A 27,950-nucleotide genomic window follows, 5' to 3' on the forward strand; every position below is an offset into this window, starting at 1 on the left:
AGTATTTAAGAAAATGAATTTTACTTCAAATATGCTAACAACCACCTTCTCTTCAAAGCTTACAAGCATTAGTATTAACCATCATCATTTAAAAATGTGGTTCTGGAAAGCCAAGGTATGGGGATCTTGGTGGGGGTTTGGGTGTGACATACAGAAAGAACAGAGACAAAGATACTTTAAGTTTTTAATCTGATAGTTTGAACAAGCAGAATTTGCAAGAAAATAATTCTAAAGACTGAAAAATATATTAATTACAAGACTTGTTAATGTATTTACTGTTACAAAAATCATCTAGCCTCTTATACAAATCTATAGCCAGAAGGGGACATTTATAAAAAAATAAATAGGCACCCTAGGTAAGTCAAAACAAGTTATCACATATTCATTAGCAAATATTACATACATACATGGAGTGCAGAGTCAAATATAAAAACAAAGGTGCCTGAATTAGCTGTCTGTTTACTATTAAATACCTGGTAAACATGGGTCACCTAAGTAGTTGTCTGGTAAGATTGTTTCAAGCAAAGCAAGAAGACAGAAGTACATCTAAATTACTGCAGCTACTTTAAAAATAAGTTTACCAGTTGTGCTTACTGGAAACCAAGTTCATTGGCATCAGTAATAGGCATTCATATTGCTTTTTGTACAGAAGTATGAACATTGTTACGCGTGTTTAAAAATAGCTGTTATCATTCACAGTTGTTGCTGTGCTATTTATACATAAAAATACTGTCATTTCAAATACAAGATTTTTGCAAACATTTTTACAAATTATACATTATATACAAATTCCATAATCTTTGTTTTTTACACAAGTATTAGAAGACAGTTTTACTTAACTGGCTATGTATATTATGTAACATGGCTGTAGGTACACTAGAAAAGATTAATTTACAAGTTGAAATCTTTCAAAAATACTACAATAAGGAATCTTCCAAGTTCTTACATGTTCAAGGCTTTTTTCCCCTATTCGACTGATTTGCTTAGAAAAGGATAATTTCAAGTTGCTGTTTTCCAGCAACCATGCTGGAACCCTAAACATGCATAATTATTTGCACTATAAACTCTAGATTTTTTTTTTTCCAAGTGCTACAATAAGTTTTGATCAAGACGACAAAAATAAGATTAAGATACCTGGTTTGTTGCATACATCATGTTCCAGTTTTATAGTATAAGTTAGAAGTAGTTTAAAACACTGACCTTAAAGAATAACCAAATGTGGAACTTGGTTAATCACGCTAAATAAACAATTTTCAACGTTTTGTTGAAGCACTAAAACTCACATAAGTTTTATAAACATTAAAAAAGCCTCTGAACTAACAGTGCAAGCATAATCAAGTGTGTTTACCATGCATTTTTAACCTGCTTGCATTATTTTCTTAACTAAAAGGCATTTACGTTTAGATGTCATCAGCACCACCCCAATTTTAAGTTTAACACAAATAATTATAAGGTTCGGCTTTTCCAGATCGTGTCAGGACTTCCTGGCATTAATTCTAAATTACACATTGTGCAGTGTTACAACAGACTGGAACAGAAGCCTAAGCCGATGCTTCTGATACAAGACACAGGAGGTCGTTTCTAACGCTCAGGCTCACCAGGAGGGTAAAATAGTGTTCACCCTTCTTTCCTCCCCCATCCTCACTGCTCCATGTGCTTTGCCTCAGCAGTCATGTAATACTTCCATGCACTGATTTAACTTCCTAACCAAAAAAACGCCAAATAAATCTGCTTTATTTCTGAAGTAAGTCAGGTTAGCAAAAGACACGGTAAATGCCAGACCTGCCTAAATGGCAGGCAGAGTGCTAGAACAGAGAGAGAGGAACCTCTTCTCATGCCACCTTAGTCTGAACAGCTGCAGGTTCAGTCAGACTTCCCTGCTATTACCGTACTTAGCCATTTGTAGAACTGTTCCGAAAACAGAAAAAAATGTCAATAAAGTTATGACTGATCCCTATTAAACATCGCTTAAAATGTCAAGCTGAAAAGATAGGAAGTTCAATAAATAGCAACATTGACTTTGTGTGCAACTGTAGAATAAATCAGAACAGGATATAAACAGCAAATATGCCTAAAGTACTTAAGGACAGGCTACAGGTAGGATGGAAGCTCACTCTCCACAAGGAGCCACATGGAGAAGACAAGGGGCAATGGGTCACAAGTTGCACCCAGAAAGACTTCATCTTGATCTAGGATATTTTTTATTAACGGTGAGAACAATCAATTGCTGGAACAACCTCCATAGGGAGGCACCTATCTAGTACCCTGTCCAATCACATCCTGAAAGCCACCAATAATAGGAGGTTTTCAAGGTTCAGTTGGACAGGATGCTAGATAATCTCATCTAAGCTGCCTTTTCACAAGAAACATTGGACCTGATTATCTTTCAAAGGTTGCTTCCAACCTGGGCTGTTTTACGATTCTGTAATTCTAAAACCTTACCAAAATGCATATTTGATAGCTGTATAATACAACCATATTTAAAAATTAGCATCCTATTTTCCTATACCAGTTTGTAGCTTATGTTGTTAAACTTAATTTGACTAAGTTAAAGTATATAGCTTATAGGGTGAACAAATCTCATAAATGTGCAAGTTCAAAAGTGTGTACAAACAGAGCAGGTATATTAATAGGATAACATTACTGCCATTTACTTGAATTCCCTTCAAAAATCTTACCTACCATTTGCAAAACAAAACAGTTTGTAAAGAATTATTATTAAGGCTTTTTAAAAAGTTAGAAAATCTCTGGATGACCTTGTATTAAAGACACTTGAAGGTTTGTGAAAGCACAGACTCTCAGAGAAGACAGCTGAAGAAACAACGTCCTGCTACCTGTCATGAAAAATACTGCTCCGTTGTATTTACTGCATTATATACGGTAATACATTTACCATTTTTGTTTAAGTATTTAGTGACCACAGTCCGAAGGAACGCTTTTTAAACTGCAACTATTTAAATCTTAGAAAAGAATAAATCAGTAACATCTAGTTGATCCCACTCATGTAAAATGCATATACCTAAAGGGACCATTTTCAACCTAAAGTGTAGAAGATGAGACAAGTAACAGAGGTAAGCATTAAGGCAACTACAGTAATAAATTGAAGAACCAGAAGTTTAGCACCTCTTCTCCTCTGCTCACCTATTTGCATATTCACGTACAAAGTCATAACTCCTAGGCAAAGTACAGCCAACTGGGTACCGACTTACAGAGATTCAAGGCTTGTGCCCGTCTACAGACTATGTGAAATGCAACAGTCAGATTTTTATTTTTATAGCTATCTACTGCAATGTATACCTTCCACATTTGCCTTGTACCTTTGCTCGGATGTGGGATGCCTGGGCTCATGAGTAGCATGGTAGGGAGCATTCAGTTCTACTCCAGCTGGTGGTGGATGCTTTTCTTTGTGAAAGCTTCCACTATCAGTAAAATACAGCTTGGGTCTCTGATGATATTTCATCCTGTATGTGTCAGTCATACAACTGTCTACTGAAAAATAAGTTGTTAGGGATACACTGTCATTGCCATCCACATAGCCAGCACTTGGTCCCATATGACGAGATCCTTTCTTTAAGAAGTTCTCAGACACTGTCCAAAAGTCATTAACTGATAAGCTAGGTGGAGAATCTGGTTTATGAACAAACAACTCATTCCCTTGAAATGGCTCTTTGAGCCTTTGTTCATTTGTAAATACATTTGCTTCTGATGCAGACTTCAAAGGTGTACCTGCCTGCCTTAATGGGTTATTTTGCAAAGCTTCTGTCACTTTTACATCAGCTGCTGAATTACTTTCTGATCCTGGCAAAACATTCAGAGCATATTTCTTTGGAGGTAAAGGGGGAGGAAGATTTTGGTAAACCGCTTCTGGCACCCAAAGAGCATCTGCCCTGCGGACTGGGTGCCCAGCATGCTCACAGGGAGGGGGCAGCACAACGGGCCTTTCCAGTGGGTTCTGCGGCACAGAAGCCAAAAACCCCATCTTGGGAACAAACGTTCTTGTGTGAAGAGGCTGTGGATGGGAGGAGGAGTGAAAATCATTGTTGACTGGCTTCCTTCCACAGATGTTTTCTGTATAAGGGTGGGGTACGCCATCAGCACAATATACCGATACATTCATCTTCTCAAACCTGTCTGGATTAAGCCACTCTGAAGAATTTGGTTCGTTTGCCTTGTTCCTACTTTCTGACTTCACCACCTCTTTAAGAACTGGCTGTAGAGTTGATGATGGGAGAAGTTTCCTATTACTCTCAGGCATTTCAGCTCTAAAATACAAAAACACAGAGGACATAAGTATCCATTAAAGCTGGAGTAACAATGACAAATGACGCAAGCAACTTTTACGGTGACAGCTCTGGTAACACTGCCTAGGTATTCTTGACCTGACATAAGCCATTTAATTAAAAGTTGCATTAAATCACTCTGAGCTTCTTTCATTTGAAAGGTACACTGTCCCCAGAAAACTTTGTGGGATATTAAATAGTCATAATAAAGAAATTCTTTCAAGATTCAGGACTGTATCAAATATGAATTTGGTTTTCTTCTAAGCACCCTTGTGATTTGAGCTGCTAATTCCATTTTTCAAATGCTAGGTGTTACTTTGGGGAGCTAAACTTGCATTTTAATTCTTGATTTTCAAGAGGTTCTGAGCACTTACAGTTCAAATCAGAAACAACAGGTATACTGCAGCAGCTTCTAAACAGACAATACCCCCTTCCTGCCAAACTTCTGAAAACTTTATTGGGTTATTGCATTAACCACAAAATTGGTTAACCAATACTTGTTATATAATACAAATTCAAAACAAAAATATTAAAACCCATTGCTCCAGTAAGATGACTACATAAATTATTTGGTTCCATCCACTAAATAACAAAATTATTTTTTTCCAAGAGCAAAGCTTTTATCCCTATAAATTATGTAAAATGCAAGAGGCATTATCTGTCAAAAAGATTTAATACCTTATCTTTTTTAACTATACTTTAACAATACTTAATATTGTTTACTATCACATTAGATTAATTTTTTTAAATAATACTATATAGTAAATTAATATTAGTATTAGTTACCTCTTCACTGGAGGACTGGGCACCTGCAAATGTAATTCTGTTGGGAAATTAACATGAGGTTTGTAGTTAACTTCTGAATTGATGGGGTCCTTCCTCAAGTCTGGGGGTGGAAAAAATATTTTAAAGCAAAAATACAGTCCAACTCTTTTTTGATTTCTTAGAGGTTATCCACAAACAAAACACAACAAAACAAGAAACGTAATTCTTGTCAAGATCTGACAGAAGTCAAAATAACATTTTTGAAAAAAATTCTTCACAGATCAGATCTTATATTCATCCACAGTAATCTGGAGGAAACGTTCTCTCTCTTTTTTAAATGTTGCCGGAAAAGAGGTAATTATCACAATTTTGTCCACAGTTTAAGTCCTATAGAGATATTTTCAAGATACATGTCATCTAATTACAAATACATTTTCAAAAATAGTTTTTAATGAAAGCACCTTTATTCAGATATCCAAAATAAATTTTGTAATATATTACTACTTTTGAATTTTCACATGACCTATTAACAAATTACAATGTATACTGTAAGAGTAGGGTTTTGTTTGTGTTTTGTTTCTTTGTTTGAGAAATGCATTATGCATCCTTGAAACATTTAAAAAATGCTAGAACTGTTACTTCTCCTACAATAACTGTACAGTTTGCAGAGATATGAAGCAGACAGAGAGCATTCTCACTCACATGCCCTAAGCACACAACATAAGAGTGCTCAGGCCAGCAGTACTACACACACTCTAGAAGCTCCTTCTATTCACAGACAAAAGCAAAGAATTTCTCTCTAAAAATACACAATTTCTGAACAAAGCAGCTCCTAGTCAACAGTGAATAAAAGAAGCATTGAAGAATCCATGTTGACACCACACAGAAGAAAACACACTCTTGGCAACTGACAAGCAATGGTCCTTCTGTTGGAAGACAGTTACTGTAAGTCTTCCTAATGCAATAATTGGTCCATTATAACCAGTCACCTGCTCTGCAGTCAGAGTTGTATTTTGTAAATGTATGGACTATATCCATACAACTACTTTGCTTATTTCAGAAAAAGTGGCAATGTACTTCACAAAAGGCAGCCTACACTGCCTGAATTCCAGTGGAATGATCTGATTCAGCAGGCAGTACTAATTTACCCTGTTGGAAATTAGCTAACATAGGCTGTCCTCTTCTTATCAGCCAAAGCTATAAAAATTTGTATCTATTCTTAACTGATGTAATCTTAATAAGTTGTGGGTTTTTTAATATTTATTATTATTATTTGCATGTTTTATTTTCCCCAGTTTTAAAGTCTTGGAAGCATTCTTTTGACTCATGAACTCATTTTTTACTTGAGTCAAAAACTCAACAGAGGAGAACTAAACTAAAAACTTTGGGGCAATGCTGGAGATTTACTTCAAGGGTCAGTATCTGCCCTATCTTTTAACAGATAAAAGATTAAAGAAGTTAAATCTTTGACAAAGACACAGGTTGTAGAGGCTAAAAAGGCATATACCTGAAGAGACAAAGCCTTCAATACAGCTTTCCTTCGAGCCTTGAAACTAAAAAAAATTCTTGCTATTCCAGCATGGTAAACAGTACCACAACCCTAGAAAGAACACTTATGTGAAAACATGGTTACTGAATGAGCCCTTGTGACACTGGCAAGGGTCAAGTGACTAACCTGAAAGGAAGTTCAAAACTTCTCCAGCAGGCCATGGCATCAGAGATAACTAACACTGAGGTAATCAAATAGAAAACATTTCATTCTGCTACAGATTTGAATGAACTGTAAATCACTTTACTGAGAAAAACACAGGCCCTGTCGCATTAATTCCTGTGAATATTTCAGTTCGGTATTTAATCACAGACCCGTCTTCAGCATACACTCTAGGAATAAATTAGTCAAATAATTTTCTAGATTAACCGTGTCTGTAGCTAATGTTTTTAAGTCTTTGAATATACACGTTTTTATACAAGAGCATTCCTACTTAAAAATCACATACAAGTTGACCATAGATGTACAAATGCTCTTTAATTCCAAAACCCGACTGATGTGAAGTGCATTCCAAGCCAAACTGAAGGAATTTAGCACACCAAGTCCTTCCAAGAGGCAGTATCATAAATCTGTCAGGAGGCGGCAGCAAAGGGTAGTAAACTGTTTCTTCAGCATGCCTATGGCACACTCAACCAAAGCTGCTCAGCAATACCAGGTGATTTGTCTTCAGAATTCCAGCTAACTTAAAAATAGACGTGTTATTTTCTCTTCTGCTGACATGAGATCCATGCAAGGTTAAAACCAGGCGCAGGCTCTATAGGGAATTTTGGCTCCAGATTCTTTGCAAACCCAAATATGGGACACATGAGCACTGTGCTCAGCTGCAGACTGACAACCTTATCAACAGGTCACAAGCAGCTTACCAATAAGTAAAGGTAGCTCTGGTTTCTCAAATACAAGCCAATCTTAAAAGATTTATCAACAGCTATTTTCACAGCTGAATAGCCAATCTAGATTTGTAAAAAGATTAATACCCATTCTATAGCCAACAAGTAAAGCAAAAGTTTTTTTCCTATAATGACTTAATTTACATATACAGAACATTTGCACAAATCTGCAATGCCCAATTTCTGTACATTAAAAAAAAAAAAATCAAATTCTTACTAATGTTTTAGCTGCAAGTTTCCTGTAGTTTTGATTTCCTGATGAGTGTTTTTTGTTGTTTTATTTTTTTTTTTTATTTTTTTTTAAGTTGCCAGTGAGAATGTCCTGTGGTAAATTCTTCTCCCTGCACACGGACATTTTTCTGTGTTCAATTGAAATCACAGATGAACTTACTGGAAGCTTTGGAGATGTGGAACAAAAACTGTTCCAGAAAAGAAGGTAAACACATTATAATTTGTTTAAAAATACTGTATTTTAAGAAAATCTTTAAAAAATAATTTTATTGAATAAACTCTCCTTTTAGAACAACATGCAGTTGTAAAACTTTTATTATATACTTCTTAGCAGATTTTTTTTTTTCCTTGGCTCTTAACATCCAGGCAAAATGAAAATACAGTTTTACTTTTTTTTTTTTTTTTTTTAATACTTGCACATGCGAGAGCTTAAGTAAGTTCTGAAGTGAAACAACTGTTACCAGATGACTATCAACTGTTATCCTCCCTTCATTATGATCTGCCCTTCCTATCAAGTTTATTGGGTCTTTGTTTTAAAATCTAAACCTTAACCTTTGCTTTGTTTATTTTAAATTTCAAACTTCTTATATTCATAAAGTGAACAACAGAAATGAGAGCACTTAAAATTTCAACCTTTGAGGGTTATTTGACTGCCTTTGGAAACCTTCAAAGTTTAGGATTTCATTCCGAGGGTTTTTGTTTGTCTTTCATCTGTCATTTATAGACACTCCAGAAAGACATTTGTTTGTTTCTGGTTTGCATTAAGGAAAGTAAGTAGCTGGATGCTTCAATTCACTACTCAGTTCTTCAAACAAAATAGACATAAAGACTTACAGCAGCAGAAAGGTTAACAACTGGATTTTCCTTTAGAAGCACATTTTAAATATTACTGTATGTTTTTCCTAGGATGATACGTGTGTTTTTTTTTTTTTTCAGAAGTATGGTTTTCTGAAGTCACAAAGAATTAAAGGCAGTCTGGGGGTTGTTTCCATATTCACAAGAGCTTCCGAATGATTCAAGATTTTGGTTGAAATTGTCTCATACTAGTGAGATCAACAACTACTAACAGAAAAAGCTCTGGATTTACAATATTAAAACACCACTCTGCAATGCGATGCAAGTGTTTTCAAATGGAACGAATTATTAACTTAAGGCATTGATGCTGAGCACATTTTTTTTTTTTTTTTTTTCCCAATCAGCATTCACCCCATTTGAATTACCATTTTATTTGACTGAAGGGATAGTTCAAAAAGTACTCTGAACTTTGAAAAAAATAAAATCTAGAAAATACAGCTTCTAGGTTTAATTGCTGGCCATGTGGGACACTTGCTTTAGCGCAAGTTATCTACTGCTTACTAGTAGTGAAAGAAGCAGCCATTTGATCTACATAACCACTGTGTGATACGTTACTATCTTTAAAATGTTCTAACAATAAGTTTATTTTTGTAAGTCAAGGACAGAATTCCTGAACCACTGAACAGTAGCCTCATTCAGCTCCTGTTAAAATCGGGAACTGGCAAAGCACAGTTATGCAAACAGTGGGCATAATTAAAAGTTCAAGGTTATTTTCCCAAGAAGAGACAATAAGTTATTTTTTTCAAGTTGCCAGGAGCACCTAACAAACATTTCTTATGTTTTGTTCCTCTCTCAGAAAGGACTAGATATTTCCTTGTTGAAGTACCATTTTCTAGGAATCTATATGGTATTTACCTACCAGTTCTAGTCGTGGTCACGATATTCAGAACCATAACATAAGGCAGTACAACTGGTACCTGTAAATGACTACTACTCTTTTTCCTAAAGGTGTTCTGACACTTTTTACACAAGCAAAAAACCTATGTCTAAATCTTAACCTTGGCCATGTACATAATCAAATTATTCAGATTTATTTTCAGCCCATTTATCTTTTACAGTAAAAGTGGTTTTCCAAAACTCGCACACGTGAAAACTTCACATTTAATTTAGAATTACATATGGTTTTGTTATGAAACTAGTTAGTGAAACAGAATTGCTGGAAAGATGGGAATTTTACACCAATGCTTTATGACAATTATGTTTTATGATGACTGTGAGGATCACTTGGAATAGGTACCAGTTTTGAAGAAGTATTTGTAACATGATCAAAATTTTAAATATAATCAAGTACAGTACACAGTAATCTCTAGGGAATACTTAGCAATAAATTGGAACACTGTTTGAACCCAACTATTTCTCATTCTGACAGTCTTTTTTATATTTTCAGTAGTGGCTTTTTTTCCTTCTTTGCTACCCCAGTGTTTATATACTTTTTTCCATTAGTAATGATAAAAACAGTTATACTACAAAAACTACAGTAGAAAAAATATCATACAAAATTAGATCTTTGCATTCCATGCAAAATTGGGTTTGAGGGCTTTTGTTTTTGTCAAAATGAAAAGGAAAAAAAAAAAAAAAAAAAACAAGAAAAAGAAAAAACACCAAATCAGTTCTCTTTTTACAACCAAAAAGTAATTGGAATAACAATGTGGTATGGCATATCCATCACCTCTCTCAAATTTAAGTCTTAGAAGAATCTGTAGTATACAATTCTTTGAAAAGGAGTATGATACCTATAAAAAAAAAATCAACGTTTCCTGGGGAAGTGCCTTAATATTTATTGCACCTCTTTGTACGAGCACTATTCCATTGTTCCAGCAACAGTAGATAATGATTTTGGCTGGCCTCATGCTGACCTATAATATTTATATGCCACGGCATTTATAAAAACCCAGCAGACATATTAGTATGTAAAAGGAAGTAGATTTCCTTATTACAAGTTGTTTCTTCCTGATATTGCTTCTTATCTGAAGGAAGAGAAAGGGTACCACAGCATACCCAGACATTTAAAAAAAAATCTTCCTTAGTATCCACTATGAATATTCATAGAAGTGTTTTTTTTGGGGGGGAAGACACGGGGAATGGACAGAAGGACTGCATTTAATTTTGTCTTTTTTTTTGGGGGGGGGGGGGGGGGGGGGGGGGTACATTAGGATTCACATTTAACCATTTGCATTGGATTAAAAAGAAAATACTGATTAAAGGCAGTGAAGTGAATGCCAGCATAATGTCATCCAAAAATCACAAGTACTGGTAAAAACTTGTGTTTCTGGTGCTTGTACAAAGAACCTACACCAGCCAGAAGTTACACACTGGCACAAAACAGCCACCAACTCCATGCCTTTCTTGACGTAGGTACAAACAACATTATGTGTTGCCATTAAAATGATAACTTTTATACATTTTTCACTTTTATGAAATATCAGGACAAACTTGCAGCAACATTATAAAATAAAAAAAAAAAATCAGAAATCTATCCATCTCTTATGTGATATCAGTATGTTAGTATTGCAATATTGGTATATGTAAATTATTTCTAGAAAGCTTCTTATTCTTTATACAAGTTAAAATTCTTACCATAAAAGTTTCTGTTCTGCTGGGATACGGAATGTAACACATTTTCAGCTTTTTTGGTTGACAAGTTCTGCTCACTGTAAAATAAACACACACATAATTTGAAAGGTTCAACTACTGCCATGTGATCACAAACATTACTTCCTTGAATGCATACAAGCATAAAAATTTTGCCTGTGTGTAATTTTGGCGCTTGTTATCTTTACTGCCACATTTCTGACTAAAACACTTTACAGAAGATACATAAAATAGTGAAGGTAATAGTGAAGGTGGCACTTGAATACTTTTAACACACCTAACATGCATGACAGGCCGCAGTGACGCAGATGAATTTAGGATGAACTGCATCCTTTAACGTGGACAGTTGAAAAACATACAGTTCATGGGGCTGGTGTATCCCAGTTTGTTCTGGAGATTGCACATGCCCACTCATCCCAGCCCCACTGTAGAGGAGCAGGATGTCCACTGCACAACACAGAAATAATCAAGACAATTTGTTGTGTAGTATCACCGTGGTCTGCTTAATAAAGACAGTTGATTTCCAAAGCTATCAACAACTTAACAGAGATGTGTCACTAGTGAGAAAGGAATACAAACTGCACTTTTTCCTCACTATAAACAAAAAAAGCTTCATAAAATTTTTAAAGAGTGCATACTAACAGAGATCACAACTGAGAAAACACAACTGTTTTGAATATCATTTTTCTAGAGTGATTTTCAAGCAGAACAGATGACACACAATTCCATTTATTTGATTTTTTTTCCCCCCAGTAATTACCACTTAGTGCAGCAAAAGAAAACTACCAGTGTGGTAGTCTATTCCAATTTATCATCACTATCACCCATGTCCAAAACAGATTTTCAGTGCTAGTAGGTTACACTTTGATTATTTCAAAGTGAAAACACCTATGCAGCAGCATTTATGAGAAGCTTGAATCAGTGCAGAAATCCCTCAACATTTTAAACACGTGAAACTTGTTAGCTAACATTCCATCTCGTCCGTTTTCCTAGTTTCACATTTTGCTATGCATTATTTTTGCTATTTATTGCTTTTATATTCATACTTTGTTGCAGCAATAAAATTGATATCGCTACTTGGTCTCTCACTTTTTCCTCAAACTGGAAAGAAAACCAGAAGATTACAGTTGCAGATGCAAGAGGAAAATTCAGGAGAGTTATTAACTTTTGCTGTTCTAGTTAAGCAAAAAGTGTGCCTTACCAACCCTGACAGGGAGCTGACAAACACCCTGCTATTTCCTTCCTTCTTCCAAAGTAAAGCAGAGAAGATACATGGTGGCAACTTTGCTATAAAAGACTCTTGTTATTGAAAGGACAGGAAAGTAAGAAAAACAGTGAAAGAAAAAGGCAGAAAGAACCTAAAAACGCAGGAAAACAGAAGTCATTTTTTTCCACCTTGTCAAGTAATTCAAGTAATTCCTTTGGATTCTGGTACTGGTACTGCCAGTCATTTCTATACACCAATCACATAAATCTTTCGGAAGATTTTATTGGTCTAAAGTTTTACTGGTCACCCAATAAAATTGGAAAGTCACAAGAAATCATGTGTATTTAGATAAAGTATATTTTTTCTTTGACAAAAGGTTAAACAGCAGTGTAAGCAGATTCCTAATGAATCAAGTTATTTACATTTACAAAAGTCTCTCAAAAAAGATACAAGGAGTATTTGGTCATCTCATTAAGTTACCTATTGAAGGGCTTTTAAAAAAAAAACATGGTTAAACTGTAGAAATCACTGTTCAAGGCAACTATAGACACCACAATTCTAAACATGGTTTAAAGGGAGTGTACGTGCATTTATTTGTATCATTATTCAAATATTCATATTTATTCATATCATTATTCAAATAAAGCCCATAAGGGTTTTGCATGGTGCAGTTTTGCTTAGTTGGTTGGGAGGTACAGGAGCAGAGAGAGGAACAGAGAAAGGAAAGATAAAGGCATGGAATAAAAGTGTTTTAATTGGAACTGGATACCGTAGTCTCAGTCTCCTGTTTGGAAAGTCCATAAAAACAGCCAAGTACACTAGGGTCAGAAGAATACAGCTCCAAAATACAACCATTATTATCCTCTTTACTCTTTCCATAAGCACCTGCTGCTGGCTACCAGTGCAGACTGAAAGAACTCTAGATGAACCTTTGGTCCTGTCTTGGTATGTCCATTTCTTTGGGCCTTTTTTATAACTTCTGTATGCCAAATAAAATAATTCCTTGGGAAACTGAGAACTAAGCAAATGATTGTTTTTGCTTTCTTGAAGTGCCAAAATAATCAGAGACATTTTATTTCACCCAGAAGGTGAATTCTGAATGTTTTAAATCAAAATTTTGCTTTGATATCTTTCTACATGCTTTATGAAATACATTTTAAATTTTGCATCTCTACTTAGAGAGGTCAGAGCAGTTTTGTTCTTTGTACCTGCCACTCCCTTCCCCAGTAAGAAAAGAAAAGTCAGATGAAAACACGTGTCCAAATCATGCTCAAATCTAGCAATCATTTGTGAATATGTTTGGTCTAATAACTGCGCTTTTCCATTTTATGGATATAAACAAAATTTAGAATAAGAATATATAGATTCTAGTAGGAATTAATTTCCACATACAGTTTAAGACACACAGTGCAGAAAACTGTATGCAGAAGGTTGACAACTTTATCTCACAGCACCATAGAATCATTTAAGTTGGAAGGGAGCTCAGGAGATCATCTAGTCCAACCCCCTGCTTGAGCAGGGTCAGCCAGAACAGGCACTGCTCAGGACCACATTCAGCTGGGTTAGGAGCTTCTCTGCAGATGGGAGACTCCAAAACCTCTTTGGACAGCATACTTGTTACTGCGATTCTTAGAAAGTTCACTAAAATTTGGCTGCTAACCATTCTTTTTTTTAAGCCAGTTTTAGTAATTTTACACTTCTCAAAGATTTCAAACATCTCAACCAATTATCAAGTGACCAATATATACCCTAGGTGTTCTAAAAAATCTCAATTTCAGAACAATGACTAGAAACAATACACAAGCATCATGTACTGCCATTCCAATCTTTTCACTAAGGGGCCTGTCCATACAACTATTACAGATATGATTTGTATAGACAGTTGTATTCCACTGCAGGTGGCAAGTTACCTGCAGCTTGAAACCCCTGTAGTTAAAGAATTGTAGCAATTATTTGAAATTAACACACCCTGCCCCTCAGCAGGGCTTCAAAGCTCTGGCTCAGCACCTTCCAAACAGAACTGAATACTGTTGCTGCCTCAGAGTTAAGATAAGACAAGACTCACAACTGCACTCATATTTCTAGATATATTGCTAGTTTCCACATACATAGCATAAAAGTATGAAGTTCCAAAAGTATACTTACTTGACTGTATATGAAACACTCATGAACATAATTTATTTTTCTGTACAATCTATGTAAGTTCTTACGAGAACTAGCATTACCTGCAGGAAGTGCTGTCTTTAACATTCTTGACCTCAGCTGGATTGATTCCTTCAGTAACAGGAGAGTCTGGATTTGCAGATCCATTGCTGATATGATCACTGCTTTCATAACCAGATTCTGTCCTCTGGATCTGCCAGTTATCACCATGGATTTTCTCTCTGCAAAGCCTTTGATTTTTTTCAGCGTTGCCTTTCCCCTCTGAATCCAAAGAGCTTCTACTTCCTGTATCCTGTTTTGTTTCATCTTCGTATATAGTCATTAAACATTTCTGGATTTGGTTCTCTTTTGGCCAATGGTTAAAGCTCCGTTCTTTTTCATGTTTAGACTTACTGTTCGCAGTTGCCTTGTGCTTCGGGCTATGCTGTTTCTTCTCAGTCTCACTGAAAATGCTGTCTACATTTAGCGTCTCCCGCATGGGTTTCCAGCCTTTACTTCTGCTTCTGCTGCTGATGATACTTCCTTTGTCTCTAGAGTCTTGACTGCAGTCTGTGTCATAGCCAGTGACACCATCAGTCCGGGTCCTAACCACTGGTTTCTCCCCAGCTGTAAAAGCTTCCGTTTTATTTGTTCCAAGCACCGGTACAGAAAGCTTTGCTTGGTGAGGTGCGCTGTCATGCTTATACGGTCCTCTCCCCTGACTGCTGTATATGCGCTGATCAGTGCATTGTCTAAGTCCATTCCCACCGGAGAGATCCTGACTTAAAATAGGAACGATCTTCCCCGGTTAAATCTGGTAAGAAGAAAGAGGGAGAAAAAAAAAAAGCTGCATTAAAGTTCTCACAAATAATTTTACTTACAAAAATAACATAACAAATATTAATTACAGTATATATTTTTTCTTCTATTATCTCAACAAATTCACTGCATGTTTCAGAACAATGCAAACTGAAGAATGACGGAAAAAAAATCTTGGTGCTAAAACCTGTCTAAACCATTGATTCTCTGGTCATATTTTTAAAGTGTACCTCTTTGTCTCCCAGACTCTTTTCTTGGTCCTCTGTCAGCATCTTTTCGTAAAGATGAGAAGTTTTTCATATCAGCAGCTTTCTGAGCACACTCTCTGGATATGTCCTTTATGCCTGTCCTTTTTGATCATTGTTAACTAACTTAGCTGCAAAAAATATATATATTTTTGTCAATTATCATTAATAAAAACTTATTCATGATCAAAATACACAATTGTATTTGCATGTATGATCATAACATTTATATTTTATAATTAGCACTAGTTAAAAGATTAATGAATTATAAACCACAGATTCTTAGGAAAACAGAAGATGTATAGCACAGGTATGAGCATACAGGTATCTCCAAGCAGTCCACTAAACAGAGCTAATGAAAGCAACCAAAGCAGCATTACCCTCAGGCATGTCTTAAAGGCATGTCTTATAGGAATGTCTTATTAAGACTGAATACTCAAGCCATTTTCAAAGCATGTACTGTTTACCTCAACTTTTATGAACTATACTACAAAATTAATCCAAGTTTAATCTTGTCTAAATGGGAAGTTCTATTCTTAAGAAACAGTAGTCACTGCTTAAGGACAACAAATTCCTCCCCTTTTGGGTCATCGCCTCATCAAAAAAAGAGTTATCGAGATGTGCATTCTCAAGTTTGAAAAGGTTTAGCATTCAACATTGAAAGAAAAGACAGAGGGAAACATCTCTCAAGTAAGAGGAGCCAACATCTCTCCCAGTATGGGAAGTTTGTAGCAAATGCACAGACACATGAGACAGCAGTCACTCCCCAGTATTGCTACTTAAAGCTTTTTTGGTTGGTTGGTTTTGGAAGTCTGGTTTACTGACAGAATAGATCATAAATTAACGTTAAATGTGCCTTTTAAAAATAATAATAAATAAGTATTTCCCCCCCCCAGTATAACCATCAGTTAATATACAGGATTAAAAATAATACTGCACATCACAATACTGTTGGGAAACAGTGTTCCCCCAAACAGCCAATGATTTGCAGAGCCACATGCTCCACCAGATCAAATCAGTTTAAACTTTCTAATGGGCTTTTAACTGACAATATGACTGGAAAGTATGAAGTTGTTTGAGAAAAGGATGCAGGCCTCAAGCAGCACTTTAGTACAGGAAGAATGAGGGGGTAGTTTATGGCACCAGCATAAATATTTCATAATAACCCACGTATTGGGGTTGGGGGAGGGGAGGGAAGGTACATACCTGGACCTCTACCACCACTAGCCTGAATGTGGCTTCTGCTGAAGGCTGAATTATCTGGCTGAAGTTTTTTATTACTCCTTTGACTAGCAGAGTCTCCAATTCCATTCTCTTTCAAGTGGTCTGACTTAGGAGCAGAATGCTTCTCAAACCCTAACAAACAACATATCTGTCTTTAGAATTACAGGCTTCCTAATTTAAATCTTCCAATCTGTAAATTCAAAACTGAATTCTTAACTTAGGATTAAGAAAACAAAAAGAAACAAGCAACCCACCACAGTTCAATATGCTAGGCAGTAAGGTTTTGTAATATCTTGTATCCTGCCATATTTATAATGGCAGGCTGCAGTAGAATAGGCTCCACTCCTTCCCTGAAGCAGTGCATGTCCTATTGCGACTTATTATGTAAAGAGGATACATGTCAAATTCAATTGGCCTTTTATATTACTTGTATGTTATATTTAAAGTTTAGAAAAAGTGCATGTGCATACACATATGGTAACACACAACTCCAAATATCTCTCTGTATTTGCATTAAGCTCTGGTAAAATGCTATAAAAAGCATTTTTTAAGCAGTATTTTAAAAAGATGATGGATGAGTTTTAAATAATAATATTTTAAGCAGTATTTAAATGTACCAATACATGCTTAAGAACAATTTGCATATACAAATATACTAGATTTTCTTCTGAAAGAACTATTTTACACATAACTTTAGTAATGACTTATCTTCAATAAAAAATCCACTCCTTATCCATGTGTCTCAATTTGTATTCCCATAACAGACAAAACAGACAGTTTCCAGTATTAAGTATGTATACTAGTATTTTTTCTTTGAGACCCTTTAGATAATTACTGATAAAAGTGTTTAAGAACAAAATCAGCTAATCCATTACCCCCTCCCTTATAATCCTCATTTCATAATTCCTCTTAGTTTATATCATTATTAAAAAAACGAATTACCTAAGTCTTCCCATTTCCTCCTACTAACTTTGTTTGGAGACCAGTGAATAATCTGCTTCGGAGCATCTTCTGGAGATACAGCTGTGCCATCAGGGTTAGCATAAAATAGCAACAATGGCTGAAAGTGACATCGAATGCACCTGGAGACCACATCTTTCCATTTGTTCCGATCTAAGAAAAAATATCTTTTTGTATCAAAAGCCATCAAAGAGAATTATAGAAAGAATATTCAATCAACAGCAAGTAACCATGTCCTAATTTTAAAGGTACGTTAAGATTCAACACTGTAGCATAAGTTTATGTAAATTGTGGCAAGGAATCTAGAACCAGTATTACACTGGCTAACAGCCAGAACATCAATTACTGATGACTATATTTGCAGTGTTAAGTCTTTCATAAAAAGAATGAAAAGTTCAAAAGTAGACAGGATGTGCATTAACATCATGAAGTATCTCGCATTTTTAAGTGGTGAAGTTAATTCTATAATTCATTTGTGAAACTGATTTAGTAAACTAAAGGTTCAAAAACAGTTTGTTTTTTTTTTTAAAAAAAAAAAAAAAAGACATTCATTTGACTTGTTTAAGTGTTGTGACAGAAGAATGCATTCCTAGAAAACTGAAGATCACTAATTTGGTAGCAGTAAAAACAGCATATTTACCTCTTTACATTAGCATCGTCGAACAGCACCCATTTGCAACTCTTGGTGTGAAAGGCAAAGGCACAGTAATGTCGGCTTGTGTAGCAAATCATTCCCACAAGAAAAGTTCGCTATTTTTGGCATTTTCATCTGTAACCCTATAGAAGAGCTGTAAAAATATTAAATATTTTAAAAGCATGTAACACACTTACACTTGATTTCAGGTCAACTACTGGCACTCCACCAAGACAATTAGAATTAAATATCCTGTTGCATTATTCAGTTTTTCATTAATAATGATCTTTGCTCCTAATAGGTCTATTTTAACTTTTTTTTTTTTTACATAGCTGTTAGGGCAAAATGGTAATTCTGGATTAATTCTACAAATTTCAAATTGAGTATGATATTCGTAAATTTTTCAACTAGGAATTTATCTGTATTCCTCTTCACACGTAGGTGTAAGGCCAACACTTCTGACAAGGCTTTTTCCTCTCCACGAAAAACTACATTAGGCCGCACATTATACAGAATGTTAGCCATAAATTTTGAAGTTAAAATTGTGCTGATTTTGATTTTTAAATACATATATTACTTACACATATGGCATATATGCCATATATTTGTATTTACATAGATTTATATAAAATTAAATTCTAGAATAAAAAAAAATAGTTTTAGGTCAGATACCCCCAGGAAGATGAAGTTGTGTTTGCCAGATTCCGCATAACCTCTTCTGTCAGGTCAGAGTGCTCTGATCCCAGACTAAACCAATTGTCACAATTTCAGGGCAATTCAGTAAGAACACGACGAATTTTTATTTTTTGACCACAGTTACTCTAGAAGAAGGGAAAAAAAAAAAGCGTGGTGACAAGGAAAACAAATATGTTAAAAGAAACCTCTAGGTTTCCTTGTTGAGTTACTAGGCAAAACAAAAAAAACAACTTATTCGAATTCCTCAAATTGAATTACTGATTTTTGTTTTCTAACAATTTACAGGTAAAAAATTCTTCATCATCACTTTTTTTTATGCTTTTAAAGTAAATAACATAAACACTGATGAAGGCTACAATTAAACTTCTACATCCAGTCATCAACCCTAAAATAGAAGTTTCTAAACATGCAAGTCACCATCATGATTTTGTTACTCATACCCAGGAATTTAAGGTTATTTCTATACTTTCTTATTCCCTTCTTGATGATTCCCAGATTAATAGTATTGAATAAAGCATCATTTGAAGAGAGAAGGATGAAGCAGAATAAGCTAATGGAGACTTTTTTTGGTGATAAAAGTACAAACATTATTCCAATTAAAGACAAGTTTCTCAAGCTCTCAGTATATATGAACGAAAGGTGCTTCATTCAAACAATACACCCATTCAGACTAATCAGAAGTACCTAGCTGTATATTTAACACAGAGTGAAGTATAGGCCTAATAACTCAACTTTCTAACCAGCTACTTACACATCCAGTACAAAGTTTATCTGTAACTGCAGCAATAGAATTAAACTTAAAGGCAATCTTTCCCTAAGCTAGATGGCACTAAAGTGGCCAGAAGGAATCCGGCTTTTAGAGGAATACTTCAGCCTGATTTAACATCCTAAAGAGTTCTCCATTATATATTAACGAACGTCACGGAACATCTTTGTTTACTTACAGGACACTTTCTGTAGTCATCAGCAGTATTTGCTGCCTGCAGCAATTCTGCAAACATTTTCTGGCTTGAGACGCTCATGCCTCTCCATCATTCTTTCTACTTCATTACTGTAAAAAAAAAAAAAAAATATATATATATATATACATATAAAAAGAAAGGAGTTCCACAGTTATTTTTCCATTTAAGAATAAACGATTCTGCCAAGTCTCACTGATCTTTTGCATAACAGGAAAAGATTCATAGGTACAAACAGTAGCAATGTATACTTTTGTCAAACTCGCCCTACATCTTGTTTTTGAAATCCAAATGTTACTTTGGGACACTATCTCAAAGAATTCACTTTTAACTTACAGCATTTTTCTAGCATATTACTGGGAGTGTATTAGACAAATTAGACAAATACACAGAATAAAACCCCTTACCACAGGGCCGTTGTAGAAATATAACGCACAAATTCCGTAAAAGGCAATGGGTCTGATGATGCTCCACAACTGCGGCATACACACTACAAAAATAAAAATCCTTTTGTTTTTACTTACTCCTTGACAGCAGAAACAAAGTATTTGTTAAAGCAAAACAAGTATTACTCTGACCTGTTCATACAGTGTCATAGGCAAACTTCTGATGAGAAATACAGGATTTTGAAGTGCACATATCTGTGTCACTGTTTGGCACTAGGTGAAAATGAATCCTCTCAAGGATATTTTCCTAAAAAGAAACAACAAAAACAAACTGATGAAGTCAGAATATATAAGCAATATTCCAGTCAATACTCCAGCAACTACTCCTCTTGGCTCCAACAGGCAACCTACAAGTTTAACATGTACTTAATTCCATCCTATTCACACTGAAGATCCAAAAAACTTCTGGGAATAATTGAGAGTTCCTTATCCCTCACTCACCCCTTGTAGTATTTCACACACCCCTCTGTCGAGGCACAGAGTTAGGAAAGAAAGTATGGAACAAATGCAAGATTACTCCAGCTCACATTACTACTTACTGTGGGTGTCTCCATAAATTGACATAAACAGATCAGCAGTATTATGCTACTTGTATCCTATCTTGAGTCTAAATTTTACCAAAACAATAAGCCAGGTTGGCATCCTTTCTATAAAGCTAACATAATCCTACTTGGCTATTGTAAAGAATACTCACAAAACATTCTGCTGCTCATCCTGAATCCAAGCCTGGAAACGCTGTTCATCTTTAAAACTTTCCGCCAGGGCATGTCTCATATTATCCGATGGGAGTGCTTTTCTCTCGACTGTGTTGAAATTGTGAAAATATTGCCTAGGAAGAAATATGGATTACTCAGCTTAATTAGCCACTTAACTATGCACTGCAGTTCTATTCAAACAGATCAGTTCTTAAGCAGCATGCTAACAGCAAATATAAAAAACATAAATACATTAAAATTTTACAAATGACTACTTTCCCTTAAAGTTACTCCAAGTTCCATGTTCCTCACCATTACTTGTTCAATTATAAAAAGTTAAGCTACCAAACGGAACTCTGATCAGTAGGAAGAAAACACAAAGCATATAAAAATGCAAAAAGCAAGCCCTTCCGCTCCCAACGCATCACAAAACTTTGGTCTGTAATTATGCAGCTTTTTTAATTTTGCCACTGGAATAGTGGTTCACGCTTAAGTATCTCATCTTTATAGATGGAATGTATTTCTTAGGGGCACAATATAATTTTAGTTTAACATATATCACTTATTAAATAACACATTTACATTACTACTTCAGACAGGATCGTATCTTTATTAAAATGATGGATATGCAAAAAAAACTCCCATTATACAGAATGCTGAAAATCCTTGCTATTAAATCAGCTATCTACTCAACCAGTGTATATGGTAAGACAAGAAAATGGGTCAATATTTGTAGTTCAAAAACATGAAAATAAACTGCATTTGATTTTTTCTTTGTTTCCCAGAAGAGACAGTTGGCTATTACTTTTCTTTTGGGCAGATATGCACGTAAGTGACCTCATTATTTAGCAAGTAAGGAAGGTTGATTTTAAAAGAACTGGAAGTTAAAAGCCACTAAGTGGATGAGAAAACATTTGCAGACATTTAAGGGTGTATTCCACTCTCAAAATTCTCTGAAGTCAAACTTCTGAGAAAAAAAGAAGAGAAACAAAGCACATTGGGAGAAGTCACGTAAAATATAAATAAGGATATTCATTCTTCACATCAGCCTCCTAGGTTAAAACATAAATCTGTCGTACAGAAGGCAAAGAAGCAACAGACATACAAAGTTTCAGTGCTAATAAAGTAGCATTTTAAACATGATGCATTCCAGTATAAGTGCCTGTCAAATACTTAAAACTTCCTTCTCATGCCTAAAAACATTATAGCAGCCTCCATGTTCTAAAACCCACTCCAGCAGTCCCCAGGAAAAAAAAAATATTATCATATTTAACACACAGAACACCAATATTTTTAAAAAAGAGTTGAACAGAGTAAAACAGAACTTACTGGCTTAGCTAGTAAACTTACTAGTTTACACCATAGGCTCAGAAAAAGCCATCAAACCATAGAATGCACTTATATGGGGAGGAAGTGTCAAATTCCTTTTGGAAAGGGTAAAAAAATACAACAGACAAAACACTTTCTTATTTTTGAATAAGAAGGGTTAAAATAGCCCCGAACCATTAAAAAAAACACAGACAGGTTGCTGAAATGCATCCTCATCCAGCACATACACCACATGAATATAAAAATGCCCCAGGTTCAGAACGCAGAACAAACAGAATCACTCAGCCAGTATCTTTAATAAGCCAAGAAAGCAAAACCAGTAGTGCACATAATGACTGAGGACAGATACTTCCAAATGAGTTAACCACAGTGGTGTTTCTGGTTCAATACCTAGGCTACTGGCCATACAGCTATAAAGAATGCAATTATGTCATTAAAACAATGACCAATTCAATTCTAACCAATTACAGAACGGGCAGCAATATGGCTTATCATTGTTGTTGGGAACTTATCAAAATAGAAAGACATGACAGTCAAACCAATGCAAAATATTCAGGTTTTGAAAGCCATTTAGAAAAACGGCACAAGAAGATGCATTATGGGAGTAATCAAACCTTCAAGAGCAGATACTTGAAAGAATAAAGAAAATCACGTCCTAAATTGCAGTAGCCTTACAGAGGAGCTAAAGCTAGGGTGTTGTTTTGGGAGGTAACTTAAAGTGATGCAAAACCTATTTCACTTTGTACTGGAGCCCCAGTAATTACAAAGAAAAAGGGTATTAAGGTACAGCAAATGGCAAGTTTAGCTTAGAAAAAAACAGCTGGTCTTCACAAATTCACCATTGGCACATTCCAACTCATTACTTATGTTCATTCGCAACTTGACATTAAGTGGTATCTTCATGTTTATGAGCAACTTAAAACTGCTACAATATTTTTACTATGATTTTAGCAATGTGATTACATTGTAGTATACATACATTCCAGAAATTGCCACCATTCAATCCCTCTGAGTTTCTGAAAGGTAGTTCCAATGCATCATTGAACAAGACAATATATGACCAGCACTTAATGTGTAATATGGGTCAAATCAAAAGGGATAGGACACAAATCTTACTGTAGATTATCACATCAGATGTTCTTGCACACACAACACTAAAAGACTATATCTAAAGATTTTATCTAAAAAGAGAGATGTGCCGAGTTATGGTTTGGACTTCATGTAGTAATAAGACCAAGTGTCCAGCACACAGAAGAACATATAATATGCACGAAAACCCTGGTAAAACAGAAAGCCCCATTAAGTTCTGTGGAGTTAAAAGCTTGTAAAAAGGTTGGGAAAAAGCCTCAGGAAGCTGGTCTGAATATGGGTAGTTGCATCTAAACCTACTTCATCTTGTTTGCTTTTTAAAATGAAACATTTTAAACAAAGAAGTAAAACGACACTTCTAGGAAAGCTATATTTGGGAAAAGAGAGAACAGTGGAGAGATCAGCTGTGCTATATCACAATCATGATAAACACTAAAATGGTTTGAAAAAAAAAAAATACACAGAATACATAGATTATACACCTCCTGAAAGACTAAATGTCACTGCAAATACTTCTTGCCTCAAAATGTTTATTCAGGACCAAAGTTTGGTCTGTAAAACGCCCTGTGAATAAACTCTAACTGGAAACACCTGACAAATACTTGGCTTATCCCTGCCTACAATTTAGTATAGCCAAAAACCACTTCCTTGATTAATTTCATTTTTAAATAGTGTTGACCCTTTCAGCTCTCTCCATACAAGTGATTCTTGGTTCTGTATATAACTATACAGAAACCCAAACCATCTTTTTTGTCTGTAAAAGTAGAAAGTACATATTACTAAAAGAACGAGCAAACAAAAACTCCTATGCATTTTTCATTGGGAATTTTATCCCAATGGAACATGAGATACAATGTTTACAGTTCTTCCCTGGTAACTGAAGGCAGCCAAATACCATTGCAGCAGAAATAGCAAGAACCTAACAGAACTCATTTGTTTCTGGACTTCAGATGACTTACAAAACTGAAGTACAAGTTTTGTGTGCTGGTTAAGACTTGCAGATCTGACATACTTTTACAATTCTAAAATGTTACCAGCATTCTTTAAAGTTCTAGTACCTCTGCCTACCTTTCACTACCTACAAGCTAAACAATTAAGTCCTGTACAGTTACCATCAACTACTCAGTAGAAAAAAATCCTGAGACGTTATCAGTCAATGTTATTGTATTCAAACACTGAATTAAAGAACAAAAGCATTTGTACGTAGACAGAAAAATAACAGATCTCTACAAGGTTTGCTAGAAATTTTCAATTAGGTTATACTGTCTTAAAACAGACAATAGTTGTATGCTTAATCAGACTGCAAATTTGTGTACTGTAATATTTCTCCTATAATATAAAATATGTTACAAACATTTGTTACAAATGTCCTTAAAAGGACATACAAGTATGATTCAATCACAAAAACGAGACATTCTTATTAGACATAAAAACGATAAGGACATTAAATTATCATCTCAGTAGAATTGTCTCCCTCATTTAAGACGTATAGGGAGAAATGCATAATGCTTTGTTCTAAAATTTTTATTCATCATTTACCTTTAAAGCACAAAATATGCACGCATCTCCCTGGCACACATGTCCAGTTAAACCTCTCAAACTTCGTCGAAATATGTCAAGTTGCCATAAAACCTATAAAAGATGCACAGAAAATAAGTAACTCATTTTGAAAGCTCTACATCTAATACAATAACATGCACTAGATTTCCTTTTTTTCCTCCTGATTTTACATAACATTTACAACATGAGCACCAAGACTGATAAATTATGATCCTTTTCCATTAGCTTAGTAAATTGTGGAGGGTTTGCATTCACAACTCTTGTATAAAATGTAGATCTCATTTTTAAACTTTCGAAACAACTGCAGTATACTTGGTGTTGGAAATGCTCTTTAGGAAACGAGAAGTAAGCTTAATTGTGTACAGAGATTGCAGTAGTGTATCTTATGGCTTTACATAAGAGGAAGAAAGCTATGGGGTCTCATTTTTCCTCTCTCCCTCTTCTGTGATTTCTTTAAAACAAAAGAGATGAATACACAGAAACTGAATTGCTAGGTAAAATGTGAACAGCATTTCATTTTGCTCTCTTACTAAAACTAACACTGAAATACATTTGTTTCTCCACAGATCAAGATAATCCACTGGTGCTTTATCAGTTGCAAGTTTCTACCTTTTATTTGTGTAGCTACTGTATACAAAGGTAATGTCAATTTAGTCACACTATACTGCTTTCAGTATCTAGTGTCTTAGTTGCACAATCACTGCAGTAGTTCACAAAGTTGCCATAAAAAAATAAATGCATAAAAATGAGTTCTTGAGAGACACTGTAACACAACAGTTACAAATCCAGAAGAAAAATATCTATCTATAAATATAAATGCTAAAATGAATTAGGATATTTTTGAAAAGGAATGTTAGAACCTCAGTTCTGAAGGTTGAACAAAGGAGAGGAAAGAAAGGAACACATTCCTCCTTTTAAAAGGGCAGTCACCAATCATCACCCACCATGTGATAAACAGCAGTATGATGTAAAATACTAGGACTGTCTGAAAGCATAACTAAAAATGACTTAGGGTTTAATTTCAGGGCACCCTTGGGGAAACTACCAAAACTAAAGAAGAATATAGGTCATGCTGTTCTCATTAAATCCAATGCAGCAAACTCATTCTACAGAGCCTATTGTACGTTTTTGTTTTAAACCTATTTAGATACCATATTTGTATGGCATGTGCATATCTCACCTCCTGTGTTCATATCCAGACCATTTTTAAGATTTATTTTTGTTGTTGGATGTTTTTTTCGCCTTTTTTTTTTTTTTAAGGGAAGTCTATGCATCTATTAAGGCCTCTGCCAGTTTGGCAAATAATTCTGTACAATTTGCAAACAACGAGGGCCAAAATCTAAGCATTACAACAAAATATACTCTTATACCCTCTATTTGCACATCTTTAAAAAAAAACTTTTATTTTTTTGATTTAAAAAGTCCTAAAACTAAACTACTGCTAGTATTCTAACTTGAAGAAAAACTGGAAAGGAAAGCACTGTTTTGTCACAGAATTAATTATATCCCCATATTCTCTGTCACAAATAGGCTTGTAAAAGACCAACTTTTATAATGCTAATATCACTGTACTATTAAACTATACTTAAGATCTAAACAGGCAATGCTTTTTTCAATTATTCACAGAACAGTACATAGGCAATACTTGCAAGAATTTGACCTGTAATAGATATGCATATAGAGTAAAAAGATACTTAAGTCATATTTCTTTGGTATCAGTTGTATCTCCTGCTCTACTAATTCCATAAGGCTTTCCTAAAATTAGAAACAAAGCTTTCAACTGCATGTGCATCTTCTGATATGCCCCAGTAACACAATTTCATGTACTAATTCTGAGAAAACAGGATTTCAATAAAAATAGTACCCTATTCAACACATGTAGTAGGACTGACTGCTGTACTTTTAAAAAAAAATGTAAATTTGGTAGGTTATAAAAACACTACATTTAACAAATGTTGGTTTTAGAATTCAAACACTAAGTTTTAAAGTTATGAGTATTAAGCCGTCAAATATGAAAAGAAAGTTTTACTGTTATTCTTAATGTATGCAAACAATATAACATGCTGTCATTTTTGGCAGAATTACATATTTAACATTCACATTCAATTTCTTGAAATCAAATTCTAAATAAAAGTTATTTCCACCATTGTCTTTTTTCTGTGATAGCCACCTTTTACAGGAAAGTCAATTCCAGAAAGCCATAACATTCTGTCTCAATTAGCATCATTAAAATGTTTAATAAATTGAGAACTGAATTTAACACCACTGAAAAACATGGTGTATTTTTCTGTAGAATGCACATACTGCAATACAAGTAATAAAAACAGCATTTCCAAGAGAACCCTTTCCCTGCTATGATCATCTAAGCTGCAACAAAATGAGAACTACTTAATAAATCAAAAAATTTTCTTACCTGAACAGCACTATTTAGAAAGCAGCTGTTTTGTCCTGGTTCATTTAATAAACCTTTTGTCGGGGCCAGGGACAATATACTTCCAGGCTGATAAACTTTTCCAAGGTTACCCCCAGGTTTCCTTAAAAATTTCACCCATGCCATTATTTTCCAGAGTTTATAATTGCACTATTTACACTTAAATATTTAAGGATATGATGGGTGCAAGGCAAAGAAGAAGGTCCTAAGAGAATCGCTGTAAAGTCATGACATTCCATTCAACCCTGTGTAACAGTAACCACTGAGGGGTTTAAGTCCTTATTCCAGGAGCAGCTGTCAGCAATCTATCAGGATCAGTCTGTCAGTTAAAATATAACCACACAAAAGTTTTCAA

The 27,950-nt window shown here is 34.9% G+C and overlaps 1 protein-coding gene across 1 annotated transcript; it reads right to left on the minus strand.

Moving 5' to 3' along the window:
• Positions 1-171: 171 nt before the first annotated feature.
• USP53 (ubiquitin specific peptidase 53) lies at positions 172-27,950 on the minus strand. The gene is given in 24 exon segments (XM_032186387.1): positions 172-4,262; positions 5,067-5,166; positions 11,145-11,218; positions 14,592-15,281; positions 15,283-15,322; positions 15,558-15,678; positions 15,681-15,703; positions 16,779-16,928; positions 17,739-17,909; positions 18,386-18,499; positions 18,502-18,562; positions 19,083-19,129; positions 19,132-19,174; positions 19,176-19,211; positions 20,031-20,087; positions 20,089-20,137; positions 20,453-20,535; positions 20,624-20,641; positions 20,643-20,738; positions 21,186-21,202; positions 21,205-21,286; positions 21,288-21,320; positions 25,144-25,236; positions 27,578-27,950. Coding segments are annotated over 24 exon segments (3,327 nt in total). The 5' UTR covers positions 27,722-27,950; the 3' UTR covers positions 172-3,277.

This window comes from Aythya fuligula, chromosome 4 (assembly GCF_009819795.1).
Source record: "Aythya fuligula isolate bAytFul2 chromosome 4, bAytFul2.pri, whole genome shotgun sequence".
In the NCBI taxonomy this organism is placed as follows: domain Eukaryota; kingdom Metazoa; phylum Chordata; class Aves; order Anseriformes; family Anatidae; genus Aythya; species Aythya fuligula.